The following is a 26,638-nucleotide window of genomic DNA, read 5'->3' on the forward strand; positions in this document are numbered from 1 at the left end:
TAAAATTTCCGTCATCTTATAGCTCCAGCCATTCCCATTTCAATATGTTTTTTAACCTTTATCTAAACTTTTTGTGTCATGGTCTCTCTCAACAACTTGGGATGCCATGTTTTGCAAGCATGCTTCATCTTTCCATTGCCATTAGTTTCCATTACACGAAGATTCACTGGATGAATTTAACCTCTGACATCAGAATACTCTTTACGAGAGTTGTGTGCTAACTAATATATGAATGAATAATTTACTCATTGCAGAATGGAACCGAAAAGACCGTTTTTTTAAAATTAAAAAAACCGGATCAGAGACGATATAAAAAACGACTATATCAAGAAAAATCTGATTCACGTCAGGAGAAAAGCGGAATTCCACTTTAAAATGGAGAAAAATCATGTCTGCAAAATCCACTAAGGTTATCCAGTTAGGATTATTTATGTGATGCAGACTAAAAATAGAACTGATTGCACTAAATTTCATACAGATTTTTAAAACAAGACGCACATTCTACAGATTGTAAATATGCATTATTTTCTGATGATTATTCTTGTTTCTTTGTTCTATTACACTCTCTGGGGTAGCAAAGGTTTTAGGTCGAACACAACCTGCCTGCTGGATCCATCCTGGACTGGCAGCATGTGCTCTACACTTTACTTTGCCCTCTTCAAGTTAATTATTTCATTATTCTTCACTGAGAGAGCTACAAAAGCAACTTGAGATTACATTTTGTGCAGATGAATACAGCTTTCAAATCGCATGAGATAACTCATGTCAATGAGGGTAATTACAAGCTGGAAGCTGAAGATTTTTCACTGATGACATGACCTCTGGTTACTTTAATGGCTGCCAGTTCTAATAAAGCTTACCCAAATATAACCTGTCTGCTTGATTCACATATCCTCAAGCTTCAAAACTTTCTGACTTTCATAATATCTCACCTGTATGTCCTCCACTGCCATAGCCACTGCCATAGCTTCTTCCTGAACTGGAAACAGGACCAGTTGGAGATAAGGCTGTGGGAAAAAAAGGGGTAAAATCTTTAAAATATTAGCTCTATATAAACCACACTCTTTTAAGAAGTTCAAAATGCCAGTAGGAACATCACCCGCTCTACATCCCTAAGCTTGCAGGGGGGCCACTGAAGGTTTTAAACTGAGTTCATGCGTTTAATATGACATGCATGCTCATACAACACTCAGATGCAGACTTGAATTGATTACACTCAATTTTGTTGAGATTCTGAAAACAACACCCACATTTTACAAACTGCAAACATGCCATTAATCTGTTGTTTAGTTTTTGTCTATTTAGCTCTCAGAGACCAAAATGGTTTTAGGTCAAACACAACTTGTCTAATAGATCCACCTGGACTAGCAGCGCAGGCTCTAAGCTTTTTTTCTCTAAGTGACTGCAGCTTTAAAGTCATTAAATGTTACTCAATATATCCAAAAGTATAATTACAAACCAGAAGCTGGAGATTTTTCATTGCTAACATAGCCTTGAATTCTAGCTACTTTAATGTGAGTCGAGTCTAAAAAAGTGGAAACCAATATCACCCATCTGATCTCTTTACATACCCTCCTGCTTCAAAACTTTATGACATTCTTGATGTCTCACCTGTATATCCTCCACCACCATAACTTCTTCCTGAATTGGACATAGGAATGGCTGGGGGAATGGGTTGGGAATGCACCCTACAGGAAAAAATTGTATGGAAAATCATTTTTCATGGAAAAAGATTTTTTGTGTCAGTTGTGTTTCTCTAATAATGCTTAGCCATTCACATGTTAGGAAAATAAACTCTGCTACCTTGCGAATCCAGCAATCCATGAAAGTAAAAAATTTGAATTTCTTCTCTAGATACTAAAGGGAAGAAACTCTTACCCATTATCTCACCTTAGAAATGCTAGGTGGCTACCGCATCAACCATATGCTTATCAGTTTAACTTAAGCTATACATAAAAAAGAGGATGTTTACATTTGCATCAAACTGTGAATAGGTTTAATAGTAGCTGAGTTATTCTCTGCAAAACATAACATATACATTCCAATCACATTAACATAATGAAAATTGGGAATAGGAGCATGAAGACCCAATCTCTACAATGGGCGTGTGTGATTTGGATTTTTAATGTAGCTTTAATAATTTTTTAGTCATATCACTATGATGTCTGCTGTGTGGCAGTTTATAGTGATGGCTAGCACCGGGGCATCATGCTGTAGACATGTATCATCATGACTCACCCAGTCACACTATCCTGACACCATGCCAACCAGTCCTAACACTAACCTCTTAATGCTGAGTGCCAAGTGAGGCAGATGGTACTACCATTTTTATAAGTCTTTATTATTACTCAGCTGAGGTTCAAAACTGTGACCTCCTGCATCAAGGCGGATGCTACAACCACTTAGGCCACCAAATCCATGCCCAATGAGAAGATGCCAATTTGGTATGGTGGTCAACTTGACCACAGTTACTGAAACCATCACTTTTATCTGTTGTCTCTGTGAAGCCTGATCACAAAGTTGAAAGCCTGAGAAGGGTGACTGTGCATGCCTGCCAAACACTTCTATTATGTCTCAGATGAAGACAGGTCAGATCAAGTAGATTTTGCCTTGCTATCTCATATTAACAGTCAAGAAGGTGTGGATGCCACTGTTGGATGGTAACGAATTTGAGCCTACACAGCCTGGTTGTATCATTAAGACCACTGAACCATTTCATTTGAACTGTAGGTAGTTTGGGTTCATTGTAAGAGCAGGCAACTCACTCACAATGAACGCCAAAGCTAGAGCTAACAAAAAACATGTTTATATGATAGCAGCTTTAGCAAGGTTCTGACTCAAGTCTCAAACTGATCTGAGTTGAGCCTTGTCGAAACACATGACAGACTCCTTTTAGAAAACAGGTGGATGAGTCAAAACAATATCCCTGAATTCTGAAATTTTAAGTGGTACAATCAACATCCTAAAAAGTTAAAGCTTTAACTAGTCACCATCCTGTCGATGGTGGCTACCTAGCTGTGTTAAGAGTAGATCTGTAAGGGTTTCTTTGTCTACATGACACAGATGAACTGATGAATTTGAGAGGTAGTGGAGTTAATTTTCCTAACATAAATGTGATTTGGGAATGTATCTGACAGAAACAGAGAATGTATCTTTCATGATGAAATAAATCCAAAAGAAATATAAAAAATATATCAAAACAGCATTACCTTTTAAGAAACACAAATATAAAGAGCTGAGACTACACATACCAGCATTAATTTTACAATTACTTTTTAACAAGATCTTAAAGGCAAAAAGTGAATATTAAAGAAAATAACTACACAAAAATAAAAAGTTTGTGCTTGAAAAACAGATCAATCTGCAAAACCCATTTCTGGAAAAAATCCATCTAATACTGGAGTAAGAAGGTCAATTAAAAGGATATCAGAAAGAGCAATCAAGATTTGAAATATAGCCACCTTATAAGTATTTTGATTTTATTAACAAATGGGAAACAAAAAACTCACAGCTTCTTCTCCATTACTGCCAGTTGCTGCCTCAGGTATGCAAGCGTTGCTTCTGCCTCACCATCAGGGCTATTGGTAAAATATGATCAAGTTTCACATCAGAATATATATATATATATATATATATATATATATATATATATATATATATATATATATATATATATATATATATATATATATATATAAAGATAGTAATTTGCAAGGGTAAAACTACTTGCCTGTCAATATTGCCCTGCTATCTTCTCAGGAATGCAGGTTCCCTCATCCAAACTCTTGTAATTTCAACTTTCCATTAGATACAATGTTCTAGAAATTTAGAACAGAAAGAAACCAGAACTAGTCTGGCTACCATGTCATAGGTTCATGTGGTATACTCTTTCTCTCTGAATTTGACAAAAAACCTAGGATTGAGCCATTAGTGAAAGGTTGTAGGATGAACTGTGTTATAGTGACAAGTACTACATTATTAAAATTAGTTTTACCCCTCCCCCATTTCAACAGTAGTATTCCAATACCCGTCACTATCGCCTTTCTGAATTTGCCATTTTGGATGTAGTTGATAGATTCAGAAAAACTGGAATAAAAATGATCCTTACCGTAGGAATGTCCACTACTCTAAGTAGGCAGCAGAATGGACCACTTGGTGTTAAATTAATTGGTCCAAGAAAATATTCCTTCACTCCAATGTCTCAAAGACCAAAGGTAACAGAAGGAAGTACCAAACATACGTCATAACATCTTCCAAAAAACAAATGATTAAAATGGGATCATGAAGTAGAAATAGATTTGACTTTATGGGCTTAATTCTTGTGAATGAAGGGTTTCTCAGCAAGGGACAGATAGGCTCTTACTTTTCGAGACACCACAACGGGAATGAAACCTCAGACGAACATCTCTGCAGCCAAGGAAGCTTTTTTATTGTTGTTGTTGTAGGGTTTAACGCCATTTTTCAGCACATGATAGGCTATACATGGCAGCCAGTATTAATGGTGGAGGAAGAACCCGGGAAATCCCCAGAAAGAACCAACCCTCGAGAAGCTACTGGCTAGCTTTCTCACATACCCACATTAGCCGAATCCATGACTCGAACCCACGCAGACAGAGGTGAGATGGCAGTGATCCGTAACGGAGAGCGCTTTAGACCACTCGGCCACTCAGGGCCACGCCAAGAAAGCAACCCGAAGGAGATTCTTAATGAGGTTTAGTACGACTATTTTAGTGTCCAATGCAGCATCCTGCTCTCACGTCTGGGGGTAGGGGTGGGGAGAGGGCTTTCCAACCAAGAGTCTCTTTGATCAGGGTAGGACATCATAGTATGGGTAACTTTCCCACAACTACTCATTCTGACTGGTGGGACTGCCCCAGCTGGCTTTTAAAAGGACTGGGAATGTTTCTCATCTATTCAGTGGGTATATCATTGCCACTCAACTGCTTATAGGAGTGGAGGGATTGTCACTATCTGCAAGCTGTTTATTCTTCTTATACCTCTTTGACTGACTACGGGTAGAGGACAGCCCCCTCCTTTTGTCTAGGTCCAAGAAAGCAAATGTTAAATCCATGACATGTAACATCTGAGGCCAAGGCATGGGTATCCAGAGTGAAGCGTATGGCCAGAAAGGTTTGCTCTCTGGAATGCATGTGCACACATCAAGAATGAATTAAAAATGAAAATATGAAAAATGGATGGGGGTGCTTATCTGATCCTTGTCCCTAACTGGACACATACACTGGCTTCCTCATTCCAACAGGATTGCACTGAGACTCCACTGATAAGTGACCAGTCAGGTGACTCAGATGTAATGAAACAGCTCTCCTCAGAATTTGAATAACAAAATTGCTGCTCTCCTCTTTCAGGGTGCCCAAACTGGCAAAGACTGATTTGGATCAACTGTCAAGGATCTAAGGTCTTCTAGTTCTCTATAGAGAAAGATCCCATAACCTCCTGCAATCTAAGGAGATTTTCTCTAAAGAAAAGGTCTTCTTTTGAGCCCCTAAGGGGTCTGAGAAGGATCTCATGCTCTTCTGAAATATAGGAGTGTTCTTCTGAGCCCTTAAGAGGTCAGTGATGAATCACATTCTCCTGGGATCAAGGAATGTCCATCCTAATAGACTTGCTTTAAGAATATTTTTTTTTTACTGAATCTATCTGAAGAGAAAATATTTTGAAAGCATTTGATTTTGAAAATTAATATTGCCAAATTGGTGTCATATGGTGTTACTTAAAATAAAGATCCCATACTCAGTTGGAATCATGAGTGTATTTTACTTACCAGGAACAGTACAATTATACTTTGATATTATTGCCATTTTACTGCTTAAGAAAGCACTTACCTGAAGCAGCGTAGTAATTTATTCATGCCAACACTCCAAGGTAGTACTATCCAAGTACTGCCAAAGTAAGTAGTTTGCAAAAACAGTTAAATAAATTCATTGCAAAGATTAAGTTAGTACTATTCTAGTACTGCTAAATCTAGTAGTAACTATGTCTGTGCCTAAAAAAACAAAGGCAAAAATTTAAAACAGTACAATTAGATATTCTAAATTATACAGAAAATGCAGTACAATTGTTTTGAGAGTGATGTCCACATGTTCAGAGTCCAATAAAGAGAGTATGCTGCATGAACCTAAAACATTGTAGTCAGACTGGTTCTGGGTTCTTCATGTTTCAATAACATTCTATCCAATGGGAGGCTGAAATTATGAACTTTAACAAGATGACTTGCATCCCTGAGAAGGTAGCAAGGCAATAGTAACAGATAATATACTACCTGCCAACCCTGACAAGTCCATCTCAGTAAGGTAGTTGATTGTTATTCGTAAGTTTGACCAGTTTTCAGTAATGTGCAACAAAATACCATAAACTGTTATTGTAAAGCTGGAAAACATAATTAAAAGTTCGGTATTCAGAACATGCAGCTACGATAAACATTATGTTCAACCAAAAAGTCTGTAAAGTACGCGTAGACTTTATTTACCACTAGTACAGTTGCACAAGTTTTAGTCCCAAACCCTATGGCTTGTTGCTATCTCTCAACTTGATGTGATGTAATTCTTGGAAATTCTTTTTTCCATTTCACATGATGACGGCAATCATATTTCCTGCCACGAGTCATACTCAAATTGGCACGTGATGTCCAATAACCATAATTGTGTCCCTTCCAGCTTTTATTCACTAGAATCTGAATATTCCTTTTTATTTTTCTGTGTTAATTATTAACACTTTTCAAGAGGCTTATTTCCCCTTTTGTCTTAAACATGCATTGCTTGCTGGATGCCATTTTTAAAAAAATTCTATGATCAACAGTTTTATCATGTAGATGCTTGGCATGAACAAATATGTGCAGTTTAAAGCATCTGATGTGCTGCTGTAAAGTTAGTCTGGTTCCATGGCCAATTTCACTACTTCTAATATGAAACCTGGATCCAAATCAAACACGGATAAACAAATTTTCCGGATTTTTCGGCAATGATCATTTTTCTGTAGTTTTTGCTTGTATGCCTAAGTCTGTATTTTAAGGATAAATTTCGTGACTTACAGCAAAATCGTAAGAGTTGGCAGGTCTGTTATTATAATAATCAAGTCCTTTCAGATACACGTTATATTGTCAGTTCAATTCAAGGAAAATTTCATGTTTTTTGCATGCCACAGGAAAGAAATATTAATTAAAAAACGAGACTTGATTTTCAATTATTATCAAAGAACACTTGTAATAAACAGAGTTTCAGAAAAAAGGAAGATTGCACTGTAAGAATATAAGGCAAGAATGATGTGGTATAGACTGTGTTTTTCCTCTAAAATCTGAAAACGAGGTAAAATTACCAGACATATTTGTCTTACCTTCTGCTTCTGCCTGTATTTGCAGGACCACCCTATGAATAATGAATAAAAAAAGTCATATATTAAAAGAAATGATATTCAATAATTTTTATACCATTTCTTATTTTTCTTAATATTCAGATAATAAAGGTTCAATGATTCATGCAAAATCTGACAACTGTGCATAAAGAACTTAAGAACTCTGGATGCAATCTAAAATCTGCCTGATGGAGTCCATGGCTCATAAAAGTTTGAAAATGGGCCACAACAAATTGATATGGGGCCACCTCTTTTCTTCATGACTTCCTAACTGGTGACATGAAGATTACATAATAAATGTTTCCCAAAATTATGCTCAAAATATGAATTTTTCTTCTGATAGCAGAACATTGCACTTTTAGTAGAACATTGCATTATTTTTGCAAAGAGTAAGAGTGAATAAAAAATTGTTTTAAAATTCAAAATGAAGAACTTGTCATTAATGACAGCAATAAATTATAATTTACATTCACTGCTACAACATAAATAATTATCAGTGTTTGGTTTCATAAAATCAAATATAGATGAATCTGACACACTAGACACTAGTATATGTATTCTAGTCAGCACAACGATTTTGAAATACTGCCAGTATTTTTCTTATGCATGTCTGTGTATGTGTAATATTCATGTACTTATGGTAACCATTCAGGCTGGACCTGACAGGTGCCACTGGTCCCTACTTTTTCCATTCCTAAATGAACAATGGCTTACTGTCCTGCATCTTTATCTTAGCCAGGATACTTCAGAAAGCTAATGAAATAATTGATGAATTGCCAAGCTCCACCTACTAAGCTCCAGCTGAGAGTCAACGACTTTTTATTCAACTTTCCAAACGACCAGTGCCCACAAGTCAACCTGGCTGTGTTTAATTAATGCCTGGGATACTAAGCTTGTCCGATCTTGATCTACAATGGACTGGCAGTATTCATTCTCCTTATGATTTCAAGTATGTAGATACTGATCAGCCAATGTCTTATCATATAAATGGTTTTAAAATGTCAAGAATTATTATTTTAATAGATTTAATCAGAAGAAACTGTAAGTTGTCAATTTATCTGTGAAATATTTACTCAATGACATATTTGTATTTTGCTCTGGTTTTGTCATTATATTTTCTATCTAACTAATTTAATCTAATCTTATCTAATCTATCCATCCATCCATCAAGTTTGGTTTGTTTATTTTTCCAAAGTGAAACTCGGACTCACTAACAAGTCAACCCTTCAGACGTATCTGACTTGAAAAATATACACTCACTTTTAGGAGCATCTTCACTAGCCAAGATTCCAACATGTTAACCCTATCTACACCTTGGCAGATCGATCAGATATTTCGGTGCTTTGGGTCTGTGAATTTCACTGGATGCAGCAGCAAGCTACAATATCCGATCAAAATGTTCCTACATGATCGAGAGAAGGGCAGCACACAAAATGGAATGGACTCATAAATAAGCAATTTTCCACTGCCTGTATGTATTTGTAGAAACAGATCTTTTCCCTCAGATACACCTGTAATGGCTTCTCTCTGTAAGTAGTCCTACTTTCAATGTTAAACTTACAAAGTATCCTTTTGAGGTCAATTGCCTCTACCATTTTTGGCTGATGTGCAGAGCCTTGCTATTATTACATGCTATTGTTTAGCTGACATAACATACTAAGGGAGGCAACTATGATATCCAATAGATTTTGCTGGGACAAAGCTCCAAAATATCTGATCGATCTTACAAGGTGTTGAGAGGGTTAATATATCAGAACCTTGGCTAGCGAAGAATTTATAGAAGAGTCAAAGAAAACTTGGCTTCTTGTACACTTACAAGAGGGGTTGACTTATAAATAAGTGTATATGGTAAATCAGTATTTTTTTTAATGCTGTTAATGGAGGGAGGGGCAGACATATAAATGGTTACCAAAGTAATAACCATACACAGTGTAGCTTTCACCAAAGCAGGCTCCACAACAATAGTCATCTTTTACAATATCTGTATCTAATACTATACATCAAACATTCTAAGTAACTACTAAGATAGAAACAATATACTATCACAATAAACATAAATCATGGTAATTCATATGACAAAAGGCAGTTGCAGAACTGATTAGCTTCCATCTTGGATTAGTCTATACATACCCATCCACTGGAATTTCCATGCCTTGCATCACCTAAAAGAGATAAGAAATAAAGGTTTAATCTAATGCAGATTCACACCAAACATCAAAGGAAACTGCGATACATAAATTTAACAAATGATGGGTATCTACAATGATAAAAACTCAATGACTATAGTCTGAATATACCTTCCATTTGTACTTCCCATATCGATTTAAAAAATGAAAAGCATGAATGAGATAAAAGATGCACAGAATTTAGTCAGATCATTGATTTATGATTTCAAACCTGATTATAACCGGGGTATGGATGTGTGTGGGGCCTAACACTGTTGTCAACTGCGTGTTTCATACCACACGGAACTTTTCAGTGTAAAAGATGACTCTGCTTGCCAGTTAATTCCAGTTTCTGGACAAGTCCATTTTCAGCAAAGGGGTAGATGTAAAACTACACATGTATGTACATAGAAGAAAATTCTACAACAACTGCTTACAGTATTTACAATGTTGAATCAGGTATCGGAAAAGAATGACAACTATAAATTTGCCTTTTATGTGCATTTAACAAACAGTGTGATTTCTATGAACATGAGTGCAAAGGGATATAACTCTAAACTCTCAACCTTATGGTATTTTACCTAAAAGGATGAACTATGGCACTCAGCTGTCTGAGAAAAATAGACTTGCCCATACTGTACACAATATGGTGCCATGTTAGTATGGAAATTCCATTAAGCATGAAAACGCGCAGATGATGCCAGTGTTAGGGCCACTCTGGTCACAGTCAGGTTAGATATCAATGAGTGAACTAAGTTTTGTGTATTTCACCTATCAAACTACATGTTTTTATCATACTTTTCAACACTGTGTCAATTTCTTGGTGCAACTGCAACTTTATCAAATAATACATGAAGCTAATTAGCAGGCCACCAGAAAAATAAATATTTACATACAATGGTCTACACAGCAAGTGGAATTTTCCACTGAATAAACCCAGAGAATTCTGCAGCATAAATGAGATTTCATTTATAGCACCATGTTTGAAGCTGAAACAGGAATAAAAAAAATAATAATAGTTATTTAACTCCAGTAGCTGTGTGTGTGTGATTTGCATTTTTAATGTAGCTTTAACAATTTTTCAGTCATATCGCTAAGATGTCTGCAGTGTTGCAGTTTATAGTGTTGTCTAGCACTGGGGCATCATGCCGCAGACATGTAGCATGATGTCCCACCCGGTCACATTATCCTGACACCAGGCCGAACAACCTTAACACTAATATCTTAATGCTGAGCGCCAAGCAAGGCAACTGTTAGTACCACTTGTATAAGTCTTTGGTATGACTCGGCAGGGGATTGAACCCACAACCTCCAGCTTCCAAGGTGGACACTCTAACCACTAGGTCACCGGAGTGGTCTCCAGTAGCTGTAACAGCAGTTATTCTTAATTAGATCAATCAACTGCATTTCAAGACTACATTGTCAGTGGAGTATTTAGCTCGTGTTCATTCATGAAGTTACATTTTCAAAAATGTCTTCTCATCCTCCAGAGAAGTCAGATGTCCTAGTAGTAATATTGCACATGCATTATATCTGATATCATTTATTTCAGCAAATTATGAGTTCATGTATTACAATTCATGCATTTGCAGATTTTGGGAGTGGAAATTAATCGCTCATAGACAAGACTGAATAGCAGGGATCAATATTAGAAAACTTTGCAATCCAGATAAAACCCGAGGCATTTCTTTAGAGGAGGAAAAAGTGGGATGTTTGTTTCTTTGTGTTCCTGACTGAAGTGGTAGTCTCCATCTTGAATGGTTCCTCCCGAAGAAACTTGTTCATGGCAGAAAGATCAACGATAAGCTGAAACTTTTTGCATTTGTTAAATACCAGGAAATGTGGAAGAAGGCAGGACACTGGTTCACTACCATGTTAATTGAACACTTTTTCAGAAGTATATGAATATCATCACTTATTTGAACCAGTATTGACCGGTGAAAAAAAAATGTGGGGTCCTTGAATGAGGACAGTGATCTTGGAATTGAAGATGGTATCCCTCCCTTAAAAATAAAGTGGACTTGTGCATCTTCCATGATGCCCAACCAAACCTCTAGAAAGAGAACTAGCTGAAGAGAGGTGCATCGCAGGAGGAAATTATTCCCTGGGGCTACCCCTTAGAGAAAGGGGAGGGGCCTGTGGAGGTAGAACAGCTCTGTTAAAGTGCCATGGACCATGACAAGTCATGCCTGGTGGTTATGGCAAATGCTTCCATGAAGCACTGTAGCATGGCTAAAGAGATAAGCTCCATCAGCCAATAAAATAGTAGCATACAAGGCTATGGTGATGAATGACCTTCATGTTGCCAAGGTACTGGCAAGCTTTTATCACATATCCACATTGGCCAAGCTCAAGACTGGAACCCACTGGGATTGAGGTGAGATGTCAGTGCTCTGTAAAGGCACGTAGAGGCCCTACTAGAAGTATTGCTTACCGTGTTTGATTTTTTCCCAGATTTTGTTTTGTGTGATTTTCTCTTACTTAATACGGTGTGGGCAAGTGTAGGTATGAGAAAGCCCTTCACTGCCCATCATACACTGGGGGCACATGCCTTGATGGATTTGTCTCTGGACAGGTCATGTGTGGGACTTTGCAGAAAGTCACCACCCATACTGCCTACACTTTTATTTTTGGAAAGTTTATATACGTTTGTTTATATTTCATTCTACTATTGTCTTACCATCATTACTGAAAGGGGTCTTTTGGTTTGCTTCATTCAAAGGAATAGAAAGTTGACAAGAAAATGTTTACTGTTTGATGGCTTGTTTTGTTCAGTTTATATTTTCATTATATTATTCTCATCTATCAATAGTTTGAATCTGTATTGTGATACACTATTGAGAAATTTTTTTTGAACTATCAATTATATCGATCTACCCCAAGAAGAAAAAAGGTATGTACTGTTCGATTATGTACCTATGATGTTGTGGGGACATAGCTGAAGTGTATTTATTATCATGAGCTTCAGTGTCGTGAAATTTAGCCATTTTTTTGATGCACAGTTCAGGAATCAGCTATAATACTTACCATCATGCTGTAGGGTTAGGGTATTGTGATACCCTTCTTTTGTCTGTTCAAAAGTCAGTCTGTAACTCTAGCTTATCCCAAACTGCAAGATGGAAATTCATCTAGCTCCCATGTTGCATTTCTTTTCTCCTTCATCTCTCAGGTTGTCAAGTTTTAAGATTCAATAAATAAAAAATGTCATAATGGCTAACACTAGTTCATGCTCAAGGTGAACACTATACACCAGTTTGGCATTTGGAATTTTCATGTAAATTCTAGCAAAATGTCAGATGGCACATATAAAGTACAGAATTATGTTTAGGCCTACCTCTTCGCCTGGAATCTTCCATTCTGCCATAGGAACCTTCTCCTCTGAACCTCTTCTGATCCCTTCCATCTGAAGGGCTTCGTGACCTCTTTGGTGAATGGCCTAGAATACCTACACGGTTATCCTGCCTATCATAGCCTGATTCTTCAATACCTCTGCCATTACCATACCTAGACAATGTTGAAATATTGCCCATTAGTGGTGGTGGCATCTGGATATCCCTGTTGTATGGGGCTGACTGTCTCCTAAACTGGTCATTTCTTGGGCCTCTACGTTCTCCATTTTGATTCCTCTTATTTCTTTGCCGATTTTGTTGCTGATTTCCACCTTGTTGATTTCCCCATCTTTGATTTCCTCTTTGCTGCCGATTGCCCCTCTGCTGCCGATTTCCTCTTTGCTGGTTTCTCCCCTGATTTCTCAGACCTTTTCCTCCTCGTTTTCCCCTAGGCCTATTTCGTTTCATTAGAGATCCATCATCTTGAGAAACAAAAACAAATTTTTAATAGAAAACAAAACAATCCTGTTATACTAATATCTGAACTCCTACAATTATTTTAGAGTTGTGGAATATGGATCTATTTTTCTAAACAGAAATCTGAATCTAAGAAATTCTTATAGTGTGCACAAGTTTGATGGTATTACTGTAAACTACTTGATTTTTTTCTGCTATCTGTTCATGCCATACATGATTCTAAACTGAACAGCACAGGTCCAGTTCTACCAGCCCATAATGGGTAAACTCTTTTCTTCTGAAATAATAGTGGAATAAACAGAGCACATCCTGAAATGCCAATGCAATAACATCTGGTTAATCAGGATCCATGCTGTGTTCATTTAGCCAAATATTATAGACAGGTAAGTATGGCAAAATGAATAACATCCTCCAACTACTTTGTCTCCCCATACCCTATTTATATGAATCTTGCCACTTTTTGCCTGATCTTATTATACCATATGTAGCATAAAGCATAAAGCATAGCATCATGATAAGCATAGTAGACTTGGAATTGTTGGACAAGTTCAAGACCTGCTAAAAATGTTGTTTCCATGGACAAGGGGATTAATCTCACTTCTTCCAGATGACAAAGGAAACAGTATCACTGGGGTTGGGGTGGGTGGGGGAAGAAAAATAAGATGAAATGAAAAAGTGTTCCATTCATGGAGATTCATGCTCTGGCAGCCACTGTACACCAGGGTTTTCAATAGACACATACCCTTTGGTTTTGATGTGTGGAATTTAAAAATGACCCATTTTTGACACAAGGAAATTCTGACTTATGCGTCTTTTTGATGAATGTAGTTTTTGGCTGAACATCACTCTTAATTACCCTTGATTCGCTTCCAACTTAGTTTCTTACTAAGAATATGCTGTCCATAACAAAGTTACTTTAGGAGGCAGTGATTGACACATGCTTGACAATAGTTTAGACCTTGACGGCCAATAATACTGCACCAATGGAAAATGAGCTGGGTGGAGCTAACTGTTCAATTAAGTCTGGATTCAACTGACTTGGGTTGGATTGTTTTAAGATTAAGATTGAAGTTTATGATAGAGGAAGAGGAAACAATTGTGACATAAATGGAATGCCTTCTGATCAAATATCAGCACTGGTATAATCGGACATCTAATTATAATCAACTGGTCAGAACTGGAGCATATATCGTTATGGCAGATCGTGAAGCCAGTTGTCAATGTAAGTGGATCAACTTTAATTGTTTTACTGGCAAGCTGCTTCATTTAGTGGGATGTTTAAAAGTTTGGAATCATTTCTGATAAAATATCAGCATTTGTTTGATTGCGTTTTCAATTATAATCAGTTACACAAAATGTGAATATATGCCTTCTCGATAAGCCAGTTTTTGGCGTGGGATTGTGTTCTATTGGTGATTCATTTACTTAAATCAGCAAAATGTTCAAAATTTAAAATGTTTTAATTAATGGATCATTCAGACAAAAATTGAACAGACATAACACTCAGTGCATACATCTGAACTTTAAAATCAAAATGGCACAAAGAAGTATATTTTCTTTTCTGTCTCTTCTCGGAAACGACATGGTGGTGATGAATTTTCTGACCAGGAGACTCCAAAGAAACAGAAAGATAGTGTCAGCTCTGAGAAGGAGAAGAAGAGTCAATCCCTGAAATCTGTTACAAAATTTAAGGATGAGTGGAAAAGAAAACCGACAGTTCTGTGATGTAAATCCTTGACATTTGAATAATACATAACCTTCATAGTTGTATTTTTTAAAATATAAAATGATTTGAGCAGTTGATAATAGAATATGTTGCAAACTTTAAAATACAATAAAGTATAAAATAATCCACTGTTTCATGTACAAAAAATACACATAGTAACATATAGTTAGAAAGAGAAACACTTTTACAAAATACTGTACAGGTATTTCTCAATTATTCAGCATGTGACAATAAATCTTAAGCATCATTTGTTTCCACTAATAACAAGGAATCACAGCTGTGGGATTATGACTGTCTTTTAGTTTTGACTCTTCATATTTTTATTCTGACTCCTGAGATTTTGGGGTCAAGGATCAATTGTCTCTTCAGTTTGGAAATCTCTTGAGAACCCTGTATACTAGCCAGTCAATTCAGCTGTATGAGCCACTAGCAGAGATCTGGACAAGTTTTACATTTAAACTCTGTGCTCAAATAAAAATGTTTTCAGACACAGGATTATGACAAGTGACTTTTAAAAAAATCACAGACCTGACTCTCACTAGCCCTTAAATTCCATGAAATGGAAAGGACCTAGCTTTTACTATTATTCTGACAGTGGTAAGAAATTACCAAAAATCATAGTTTATTTGCCTCTCAAAATGTTTCTCATAAAGGAATGTTTTCCTCAAGGTCCTGGTCTCAACTGCTCAGTGCTCAAATAATTTTTATAACACTGGTCCAAGGCAAGTATCTTTTTTGAAGAAAAAAAAATCACTTGTCCTGATGTAAATCAATTAGCCTGACAGGGCCATAATTTTCACTATTATTCTGACACACCAAGTATGGTGAAAAAAATGGTTGGTCGCTTATACTTGTGATATTGGTCACTGAACCCTCATTTCCATTCTGCTAAAGAGTTCACAACCAAAGAGGTTTCCCACAATTTCACAATTTGTACAAGCCAAGGTGGTAAATTCTATCTAACTGTGACATAACACTTCTGCTCTGACAATTCTGACTGTATGCCTCCAGCTTTTCTTTCAGGTCAGTGTACAGTCTATCATAATCTATATGTAGGAATAAGCATTTAGGGACTGAAGTAATTAAGTGCTGCAAAAATCTCTCTCTTTCGATTTCAAAGTTGAAAACAGAACATGGAGAGACATTCAGCTGATACTGTATCAAAAACAGTAACTTCAAGGATATGCCACAATTGCAGAAAATACTTCATATTAATGGAATCGGTGGCTACCAACTCATTAAATCAAATGGATTTAAATACAATGATTATCAGTTCCTTAGGGGTCAAAACATTGTATCAGGGTCTTTTACAAGTTGCTAATCTCCTTGCTTTAGCTTAAATGTCAAACAACTGCATAGGTACTGCTTGATATATTTAACCAAGTCAGTGTGATCATGGACAGATTATTATTCACACTGTACAAGTGAGTGCTAATTATAGGTAATCAACGAAATACTCAGGACAGAATAGTACTGTTCCTCATTCATAGGTCATGTGCTTCACAAAGTACACAGAGTTTATGAACAGCTTTTAATACAATTGAGCAATCTTCATAATGTGGAGGGATCTAAAGGCTGGGTCCAGCTAAGTATCTTTTTCTGGGGGGTGGGTGGGTAAAACTTAGTATTATGAAGTAATGCTTACCTTTTGCTATAGCTAGTATTTTTCCAGGAATAAAATCAGAAGCGGAGCAACTTAAGAAACATGTATTTTCCTCCTCCCAAAAACTGGTTGGCATAGGTGTGTGTGTGATTTGGGTTTAATGTAGCTTTAAAATTTTCCAGCATATTTCTAAGCTGTCCGCAGTGTGACAGTTTTTATAGTGATGTCTAGCACTAGGGCATCATGTTGCAGACATGTACCACATTTGCCAGCCTATAAGTCGAATCAGCAAATTTTCCATCCTTCATCCATGTATAAGTCAATGCTGAGTATAAGACGAGGCCAGATCAATACCTCAGACTGTGGTTACTGTCAACACCAAAATACACTGAAAAACTGCAATACACACGTATGTACATGTTCTGTATACATATTGGTGTAAACACAGGAATTATTTGTTTTTGTTCGAATAGTAATAATGAGCAAAATAAAATATTGGAGGGATTTTGATACAAATTATTTTTTTCTCTCCTAGTTATAGCACTTGTCAATCAGTCATACTTAATTGGACAGATATCATAAACAGCTGATCCTTTATTCCTGAATGGCTGTAATCTCTGGAACGGACGGTGCAAGTAGGTTTAATTCATATTAATCAAAAGTTAAAGTAAATATATAATATAATTTTGGTAAATACTTTTCATCCTTTTCACTTTCATTATGTGTATTTACTACTACGACTCTTTTAATACTAATGGTCATGTAATTGTTTTAAATACTTAATGTGGGATCCTATATCTTTTCATACAAGATCTCTTCCCCAAAATGAAATATTTTTTACACATTATTTTTTGTACTTCTGGAGAATTATTTTCCATAAGAAAACAAAGCTAAGATTTTGTGGTCAAAAAGTATCGTCTTATAGGCCGGTAATTATGGTAGCATCAAGTACCACCCAATCATATTATCCTGAGAACAGGCTGACCAGTCCTAACACTAACCTCTTAATGCTGAGTGCCAAGTGAGGCAGCGATTAGTAACATTTTAAAAAGTCTTTGGTATGACTTGGTTGAGGTACGAACCCACGACCTAATGCATCCAAGAGAGAAGCTCTAACCACTTAGGCCACCAAAGCAGTAAGTTGACAAATGAGAAAAACTAACCTGTAATTTCCACTGAACCTGATACAGCCGTTCTCTATGGATAAGCCATTGAGCAGGCCCATCAATCTTGCTAATGTGGACAATAAAACTATCTCGAGGGTAAGATATTAAAGGATGCGTCACCCAAAGGTTCATCGTTGGGTGGGGGATGGGGGTATTTAGAGACAACAAGATGCAAGAGAGTCCCTTTAGGCAACTGAGAACGAGACACTGGTTTCTGCAATTTGAAATACCTGATCAGGTCTGTTACAGGTGAATCCATCCCAAAAATAGGGCCTTTTGAAAATTTTAGTATGCTGGAAAGGGATGCTCAAAAGCCTTTAATAGTAGAAACTGAATATTGCTTCTCTTTGAAAAGGAAAAGAAGAAAATCAGCTAATGTCCAGATGAGATAGAGCTAGGATTGACAAGTTTTCCACTTCTCCAATCACAAAGATTCTCCATTTGGCATCATAAACTTTAAAGGCTGATCTTCTCTTAGACAGAATGATTCATTTGGCAACTTGGTTCAAAAATGTTTTTTTGCAGAGATATCACTTGAGATGAGCCAAGCGTGAAGGTAGAGGAAATGTGGGTTGTTATGGAGGAGAAAGCCTCTTGGCTGCAACAAAAGGTCCTTCCTCTGAGGTAAGGTCTTGGGATAGACACCAGCAAATCAAGATCACTGAACCATGATCACTGGGGCCACAGAAGGGTGCTCAAAATAGTTGAGCTGTGGAGTGCCCAACTTTGTGAAGGACCTGCGGGATCATCCTAGTCAGATAAATCAACCCCACAAACCTGTGTTGATACTGATGGACAATGTTGTGGGTCTGATGTCACCTGTTCATTAAAATGTGCAATTCTGCTGCATGCAAATGATTACGGGACAAACCCATGCACACAGACACATACCGGTAATTGGTAACAATCATATCAAATGCGAAATTCAAAACGGCCACAGGACTAGCTATGCAACTGCAGGCAAGATATTGCTGATATTAAATCAATAATTTACCAAAAGTGTTTTAAGAACAAATTACATGTTTTATTGGAAAGGCCTGACTGGCAATATCAGGAGCCCAACCCAGATTTAAGGTGCATGAGGCTTTCACATATTTCAGAGCTCTGGTTTTATAGCTTAAAGGCTAGGACTGAATTCCTGATCGAAATGTCACAAGTCCCATTACCACAATGGTGATCACTGATATAACCTTGATAAAGCCACTTTGCCCTTATTACCCCAGGAACAGGAACACACTCTGGCCTTTCTGCGGAAGACTCCAAACTCAGTAATATTGAAGATACCACTGCGTATCCTGGTATCTTACAGGTCAAGTGTACGTCATACGCCATCACAGCATTCATTATGGTGACTTATTATGATAACTTCTTCTTTGAAAAAAACCCCAAAATATTCCCAATTTTTTTTCAAGCAAAACCTTATTAGAAAACTTCTCTTTACTACACTTATGCAAATAATTCCACTAAAGTATTGTAATGCTTTTGTTATGGTACTATTATGTCTTGCTTACTTCAATGTTTAAATGATCTCAATAGATTTTTCAAAGTTTCTCATTTCTATAAAAGTATTTCTGAGGTAGATTTCCAGCAGAAAAACCTTGAGTTGTTCTGATTACAATGGCTGACCCAAATATAAGTGGTGATAAGCACCTTCATTTGCTGCATGCCATGACAACCCATCTGAGTTACACCTGGAGACAGTAAAATTATGAGCTTTAGCTAAAACATGTGAATGAGTTTCCACCCAAAGTCATAGAGTTGCTAAATGAAGACAGTGTTATGGAGTTTTGGCTATGAAATCCAGGGTCACAGTCTGGAGTGGAAGAGGGCAGCTTTGGGGGGAGGGGGCAAACATGTAAAATATTTCTAAAAAATAGCCAGTCATATGACAAGGCAATCCATAAATTTAGCTCTAGAATTAACTAAACTATGAAAAGAATCATAACATTTGGACACTTCTGACTTACCTGGTGCTCCAGAGAGAGACATTTTGGTCAACTCGATCTTGTTGTTCTGAATGTCGACATTATTGTGAGTCTCTAAGCACTTCGCTGAACTCTCTATGCTCTCAAATTCCAGGACAGCAAACCTGTAAGAAGTCACATTCCATATATAACCTGTAATCATTATAGACCCAGATCTGTGATGGCAGTATGCACATCCACATCTTTGTCTATACTGTTCTACAAGAATAACCAATAAATAGTATAGACACAGGTCTGTGATGGGAGTATGCACAAACACATCTGTTTACAATGTTCTACTTAGAATATCCACCAGCAGTATAGATACAGATCTGTGACTGCAGTATGCACAAGCACATCAGGGTCTATAATGTTTTACAAGAATATCCTACAAACAGTAAAATCAGATGTGTGGTGTCAGTATGCACAAACACACATGTCTACACTGTTCTCCTCAGAATATCCACAAGCAGTATAGACATAGATCTGTGACTGCAGTATGCACAAGCACATCAGGGTCTATACTGTTTTACAAGAATATCCTACAAACAGTAAAATCAGATGTGTGATGTCAGTATGCACAAACACACATGTCTACACTGTTCTCAGAATATCCACAAGCAGTATAAACACAGATCTGTGACTGCAGTATGCACAAGCACATCAGGGTCTATACTGTTTTACAAGAATATCCTACAAACAGTATAATCAGATGTGTGATGTCAGTATGCACAAACACACATGTCTACACTGTTCTACTTAGAATATCCACAAGCAGTATAGACACATATCTATGACTGGTGTTGGGGCCCCGAGTGGCCGAGTGGTCTAAAGCGCTCTCCGTTACAGATCACTGCCATCTCACCTCTGTCTGCGTGGGTTCGAGTCCAGGATTCGGCCAATGTGGGTATGTGAGAAAGCTTGCCAGTAGCTTCTCGTGGGTTGGTGGTTCTTCTCGGGGTTTTCCCGGGTTCTTCCTCCACCATTAATACTGGCCGCCATGCATAGCCTATCGTGTGCTGAAAAATGGCGTTAAATCCCACAACAACAACATGACTGCAGTTTGCACCAGTACATCTTTGTCTATACTGTTCATTCTATTTAGCATTTCCTGCAAACAATAAAGAATCTAGATCTTTCTGTACATTGTTGCAATTTCAGATCTGGGTCAATACACTGATTGTTAACATCACTGTTTTCAACCACTTCTACCAAACTGCTAAAATTTTAATACAACATATTTGTGAATGCAATTGGGAAGGGAGATGTATGTGTCATACCTGTCTGTAAATCTTTCACCTCCTAAACTGCAAGGTGGAAATTTATCAGAAGTGCAACTTGAACTGCCATACATCTACAACCCTTAGTATGCTTTGTGAGGTGAGGGGATGATAGGGTCAAAGTCAAGTATACATTTTTTAAATACTTTCTGATGAAACATTAATCATGCATTTGTAGAAGGACACATATTGTACAAGAGTTTGGGTTACAAGTCCTCAGTCATGAAAAGGGCAACTGGTTGGGGATGGGGGAAGAGGTGGGGGAGTGTCAATAAAAGCAGTTGGATTTAATGTTATGAGTCAAAGAAGGTAAAGTCATACTGGAATCAGAAACCTATCTTGAGATGCATGTAAAATAAATAAAGGACCTTAAAACAAGTGCTCATTAGATGTTAATTTATTAAATTACTTTATTATGTGCAAAGAAGCTGTAAGTTTACTGATCAAAATAGCTCCACAGAATTTGCATTTTTCCACGTCACTGTTATGCCACAGTGTAGTGTGTACAATATTTATGTAATGCCTGACAAACATTAGAGAAAGCCATTTCAAAATTAACTGTAATTACTTGCTTACATATAAACATTGTGATGGCATATCAGGGTCTGTGTTGTTTGTTAGGATTAATCCGTAGTATGTGATGGCATATCAGGGTCTGTGTTGTTTGTTAGGATTAATCCGTAGTATGTGATGGCATATTAGGGTCTGTGTTGTTTGTTAGGATTAATCAGTAGTATGTGATGGCATATCAGGGTCTGTGTTGTTTGCGGCTGGACCTGATTTATGAGTATATATGGTACATGTACTTCAATAAAAACTTGCTGTAAAACAACAGCACGTATACAATTACAACCATCATCAATTACAGCTAAAGACATACAATACAAAACAACCCCAAAGGAACCCTCTTACAACAAACTAAGACTTAAACAAATTTTGCATTAATGTAAATGTGTACTGAAACTTTTTACATCCACATGTGCTTCCTATTTCATAATAAAATATACCAAGTTATAAAATCACCAAATTGAAAAAACAAAAATAAAGGGGTGTAGTGGAGTCATTCAACTACTGTATGTGCTCGCTTATAAAATCTGTCCAACTGTAAACTGCACAGACCCACATAATTCATTGGCAGATCTGGGTCTGTGCAGTTTGTTAGGAGTAATCAGTAGAACAAAACAACAGACTGGCGCATTATGCAATGGTAGATCTGGATCTTTGCTGTTTGCAGTTTGACTCAACTAATAAGTGAGTACATATAGTAGTTTTGACACGGATGTCTATATTGTGAATCGAATTTAAAAAATAATTCGAAAAAATTTCTCCAGACAATTTTTACAATAATTCATACATGTACTTTCCCATTTCCAGATATTTAAATATTTTCCAGATACTTTAAATAATATCAGTTTTAAAACAAGAGTACCATGAACAGTACATTACACATCTGTCTAGTGTTTAACAATCCTCTATGTGGGCACTAGCATGAACTGGTTGACTGCAGAGATTATTAACCAATATGTCTCAATGACCCTGATCTTTGGTCAAGCATGCAATCTCGAACAAAATGTATTGTGCTGAAATACTGTTCTTATTTGACTTACCATGACCTTGACCTTTAGAACCCAAAATCTTGAGTTTTATTACTTGATCAATGGCCATTTGATTACAAAATCAACAGTCCTCATTTTTCACCTTGAGTGCAAGCAGTCCACAAACTCTGATCAAAGCAGATGGTCAAGAACTAAAGATGGTATGCAAAAATCATTTTCTTCTTTATAGCAGAGTGATTGACCTATGACCTTTTGACCCAAAATAACTTTGCTTCTTCCTTACTCCCAGTGCAAGCCATTCACAAAATCTAATCCAGGTCTGTGATGCAGAATTAATAGGACTGTGCGAAAATCATTTTTCTTCATTTACCCTGTGACCCTGACATTTGACAGTTTGACCCACAGAGTTACAGATTTCTTAAATAATCCAACTGCAAGCCATCTACAAACTATGGTCCAGGTCTAACATGTGGAACGAATGTTATTGTATGGACAGGACATTTCTGATTTGTCAGAGTGAAACTGACCTTTGACCTTTTCATTCCAAAATTAAAGACTTCTTTCTTACTGCATGTACAAGCCATCCACAAAGTTTGGTAAATATAAATGTTGAAAAACTAGTTATTGTGTAGAAATAAAAAAGGTAACAAACAGATGGATGTGTAGAGGGATCAAAGTACATACTTATGTATATAACATTATATGATCCACCTGCAAATTTGTGATATAGCCTGGCATTTAATAAAAACAGAAAATCTCTAGTCGGTGCTTTGAAATAAAGCCATAAATTCGTTTATGCAAAGCATAAATAAAAAGTATACAAAAACAAAGGTACAAAAATAGAAAACAGAATATTTTTCATAATTTTGCAATGTAAAAATGTTCAGTTGTTTTATTTTAAAAAAGAATACGGTGAAAACAAATTACAAAATTGTCTTAATCTGATTCTGTTCTGACAGATTTGTGTGTGATGACCAAATGTTTAAGTCACAGTAACCTCAATTAATTTGTGTCATGTCATCAAATTAGCTGATCTAATAAAATTGCCTCAATTTATTCATTGGTTTCAGTACATAATATTTTTCAAACAACACAGTTCAATTAACAAAGGATTATTCTTCAATATATTATAATAAAATCTCCTGCAAATTAAACTGTATATTTATGAAAATAATTCTTCATGAGAAACAAGTTTTTACAGTCCCAAGAAATTTAACACAAACAGGATTCACTGCATGTGACTTCTGGCAGCTATAAACTGAATAGTGAGCTCCACTATTAGAGTGTCAAACTCATAATCAGTGGGTTAGGGGTTTGATATCTCCTTCCAAGACAGACCAAGCCAGCTGGTTCAGTGTTGTTTTGGGAAGGCACATAATGCCCACTTACTTGGTGTGACATAGACAATATTATGTTTAAAAGTGCTGTTTAAACAACAACAAAAAATGCCAAACCCACCCCCACACACACATTTTCAAATAAGAGAAACTCTTCTGCTAGTGTTCTGAGAACAGGTCACTACTGGTATTATCAAATATCTACCATATAATTTCAATACTGTAATGGTAATTGCTGCCATCAGCGTCCTGTCAAACGGAGATGTTAGTAACACATACGGCAGTCAACCTTAAGAAACAATAGTAATTAAGTAAGAATTGTGAAGTAAAATTATAGTTTCAGTTGCATCTTTTATTTTGGTTTCAATATAATCATCATAAATGTGCCGAGACCTCTTCATCAAAAATGTGAAAATTGCCACTCCACTGTCACAGTGATGCAAATGAGTGTTTCCATGAGAACAGAAGTGCCTGTGTTTTGATCTCCAACATGTGTGTTTGTTGCATTGTTTCAATCAATTAAAAGTAGCCATGTTTTGTATCATCAGTATCAAATCAAGAAAATGAAATAAAATAGTTAAAAGAAATACAAATCTTACATGCATAAGAGATATGGGTCATAGTCATATGACAAGTCAACTTGTTTGAAATGTTACCTTGAAAAAAAATTGACACAGAAAAGTAAAAAACTTCATTAGAAAAAACTACTTACAGTTATTCCCAGTATGAATACCTGCTGAGTTCATTACCTGTTCAGATGAAACTGATTCATCAGAACCAAAATATTCACACTGACGAACTTGTTTTGCAAAGTAAAGGGGTGTGGAATAGCCTGAAACAACTGGGTAAGCAAACTGCCTACTAGCATGCCTCACATCTAAAAGACGTTTGCTTCTTTGGAATCCCTCCTTCCTTCCTTCCTTCTCCAATAACAAGCAACACAATCACATAATGGGTGTGGTTGTTGAACTCCTTGTGTAGCTGGAATGTATTCATGAAAATGGCTACAAATGAGGTGTTAAGGCAGCTCCTGATAAATTTTCTTCCTCTCGTAGCAGGCTTGGTCACACCAGCTTCCTGACTGATCACAAATTCAGCAGCCAGTAGGAATGGATATCAGATTTATGAATCAAACCTATGGTTATAACCACACGCAAAAACAGTTTTAATTTGTTAGGCATCCATCTTCTCATGGGTATGTTGTCTTTGAAGTTTACCCCATTTACTCTCTGATCTGTCTAAAGATTTGTCTGATCTAACATATAAAATCTGCATTAAAAACACAGCAGTAAATAGTTCATAGGCTTGGTATTCTCCATTTCAACAATTCAATATACCACTGAATGGTGGTTGACCAGCAGGCCATCTGTTTTCGTCCAGCCAGTATGTTCATCAGACTTAATTCAACATAACTTCTTGGTTCAAAATCACTAACTGCTAATTCCAGCAACACATCCTCAACTCTATTAATCTCATCTGCTTTAAAACAATGAAAACTGTTGTCATCATTGCTGTCTTCAGTCATCTGTTGAATGAAATCATCTGAAGATGAATCTTACTGAGTCTGCCCTTTTGTTACCCATCTAGCATGTATTTTACACCAGCATTTGTGATCTTCTTTGCTAAATGCATAGTAAATTATGACACAATGCTTGTTCCAGGGCTCAATGTACTACTCAGATCTAGTTTTACGTCCTTTCATGTCAGCTTGAAATACCTTGACATGTACACAGCTGCTTCCCTGAAAAATGACAAGTGCCACAAGACCTCTACTGATGGAATGATTCATGCCACTTGTACTTAAAGGTTAATACATGTCAGTTATTATGATCAATTCTGGACTGTATGAATCCGCATCTCTCTGAAACATTCTATACTCAAGAAATGTGTGCCAAGGGTTTGCTCAAGTTGTACATTTGTACTTTTTAAACAAACATCCACTGCTACACTCATTCAGGATCGATCATATTATGTTTGTCAAGAGTATATTTACATCATCTGTACTAAACCGGGTAATAACTAATCTTTAAAAATAAAAAGTCAGCTTTCTTCATCTATCGACAGGGAGCGATAACCATGCCTACTCATTCTAAAAACATTAGAAATTAAAATATCTTGTTGTTGACACTTATCCCATGTGAATCAGTGCACTGTTAAGTGTATACTTAAATTTTCATCAAAACGGTAGACAAATTTTCAATTTCTGACAATTTGAAATTGTAAATGATATATAGGGCCTGTTGATGATGTGATGGATATTAGGCCTAAAATTCATAAAACTTTCCAGTATGCGTGTAAATCATCTGATGCATCACTCCTTTGCCAGTGATGGTATCTGTCAGAAGTCCAAAAGTATCAGCATGTGTTAAGGTTAGACTGACATATAGCAATACATTAATTAGAGCTAGACAGTAATTTTCAGTAGCAGTGAAAGTTACTTTGACTAGTAACCTTTAGCATCTACCAGGACACCTAAATTCGGTCACAAATTGTGTTCTTGTGTTCAAAGGTTTTTGTTCCAGAACCAGTTTTTCTAAATTGAGTCTTTAACTTGATGTGTCAGACCCAGCCTCCTGTTTGTTCTCGTGGTTATTATTTTATTTGCAATAAGACTTGAGTTCAAGAACATTAAACTTAGAGCCCATGAGGCTCTTTATCCCACTGGAA

The 26,638-nt window shown here is 36.6% G+C and overlaps 1 protein-coding gene across 2 annotated transcripts in view; it reads right to left on the bottom strand.

Moving 5' to 3' along the window:
- Positions 1-26,638, bottom strand: part of LOC149802598 (uncharacterized) — a 64,392-nt gene that overhangs the window by 15,128 nt on the left and 22,626 nt on the right. For both annotated transcript variants that reach the window (XM_089951876.1, XM_089951875.1), the window contains exons 7-13: positions 19,802-19,923; positions 12,868-13,344; positions 9,499-9,530; positions 7,351-7,382; positions 3,510-3,578; positions 1,612-1,688; positions 933-1,007 (exon numbers count right to left, since the gene is read on the bottom strand). In XM_089951876.1, the coding sequence (XP_089808002.1) occupies positions 933-1,007; positions 1,612-1,688; positions 3,510-3,578; positions 7,351-7,382; positions 9,499-9,530; positions 12,868-13,344; positions 19,802-19,923 (884 nt within the window). The remainder of the gene's footprint in view (positions 1-932; positions 1,008-1,611; positions 1,689-3,509; positions 3,579-7,350; positions 7,383-9,498; positions 9,531-12,867; positions 13,345-19,801; positions 19,924-26,638) is intronic.

Source organism: Sinohyriopsis cumingii, chromosome 3 (assembly GCF_028554795.1).
Source record: "Sinohyriopsis cumingii isolate HCF-2022 chromosome 3, ASM2855479v2, whole genome shotgun sequence".
In the NCBI taxonomy this organism is placed as follows: Eukaryota; Metazoa; Mollusca; class Bivalvia; order Unionida; family Unionidae; genus Sinohyriopsis; species Sinohyriopsis cumingii.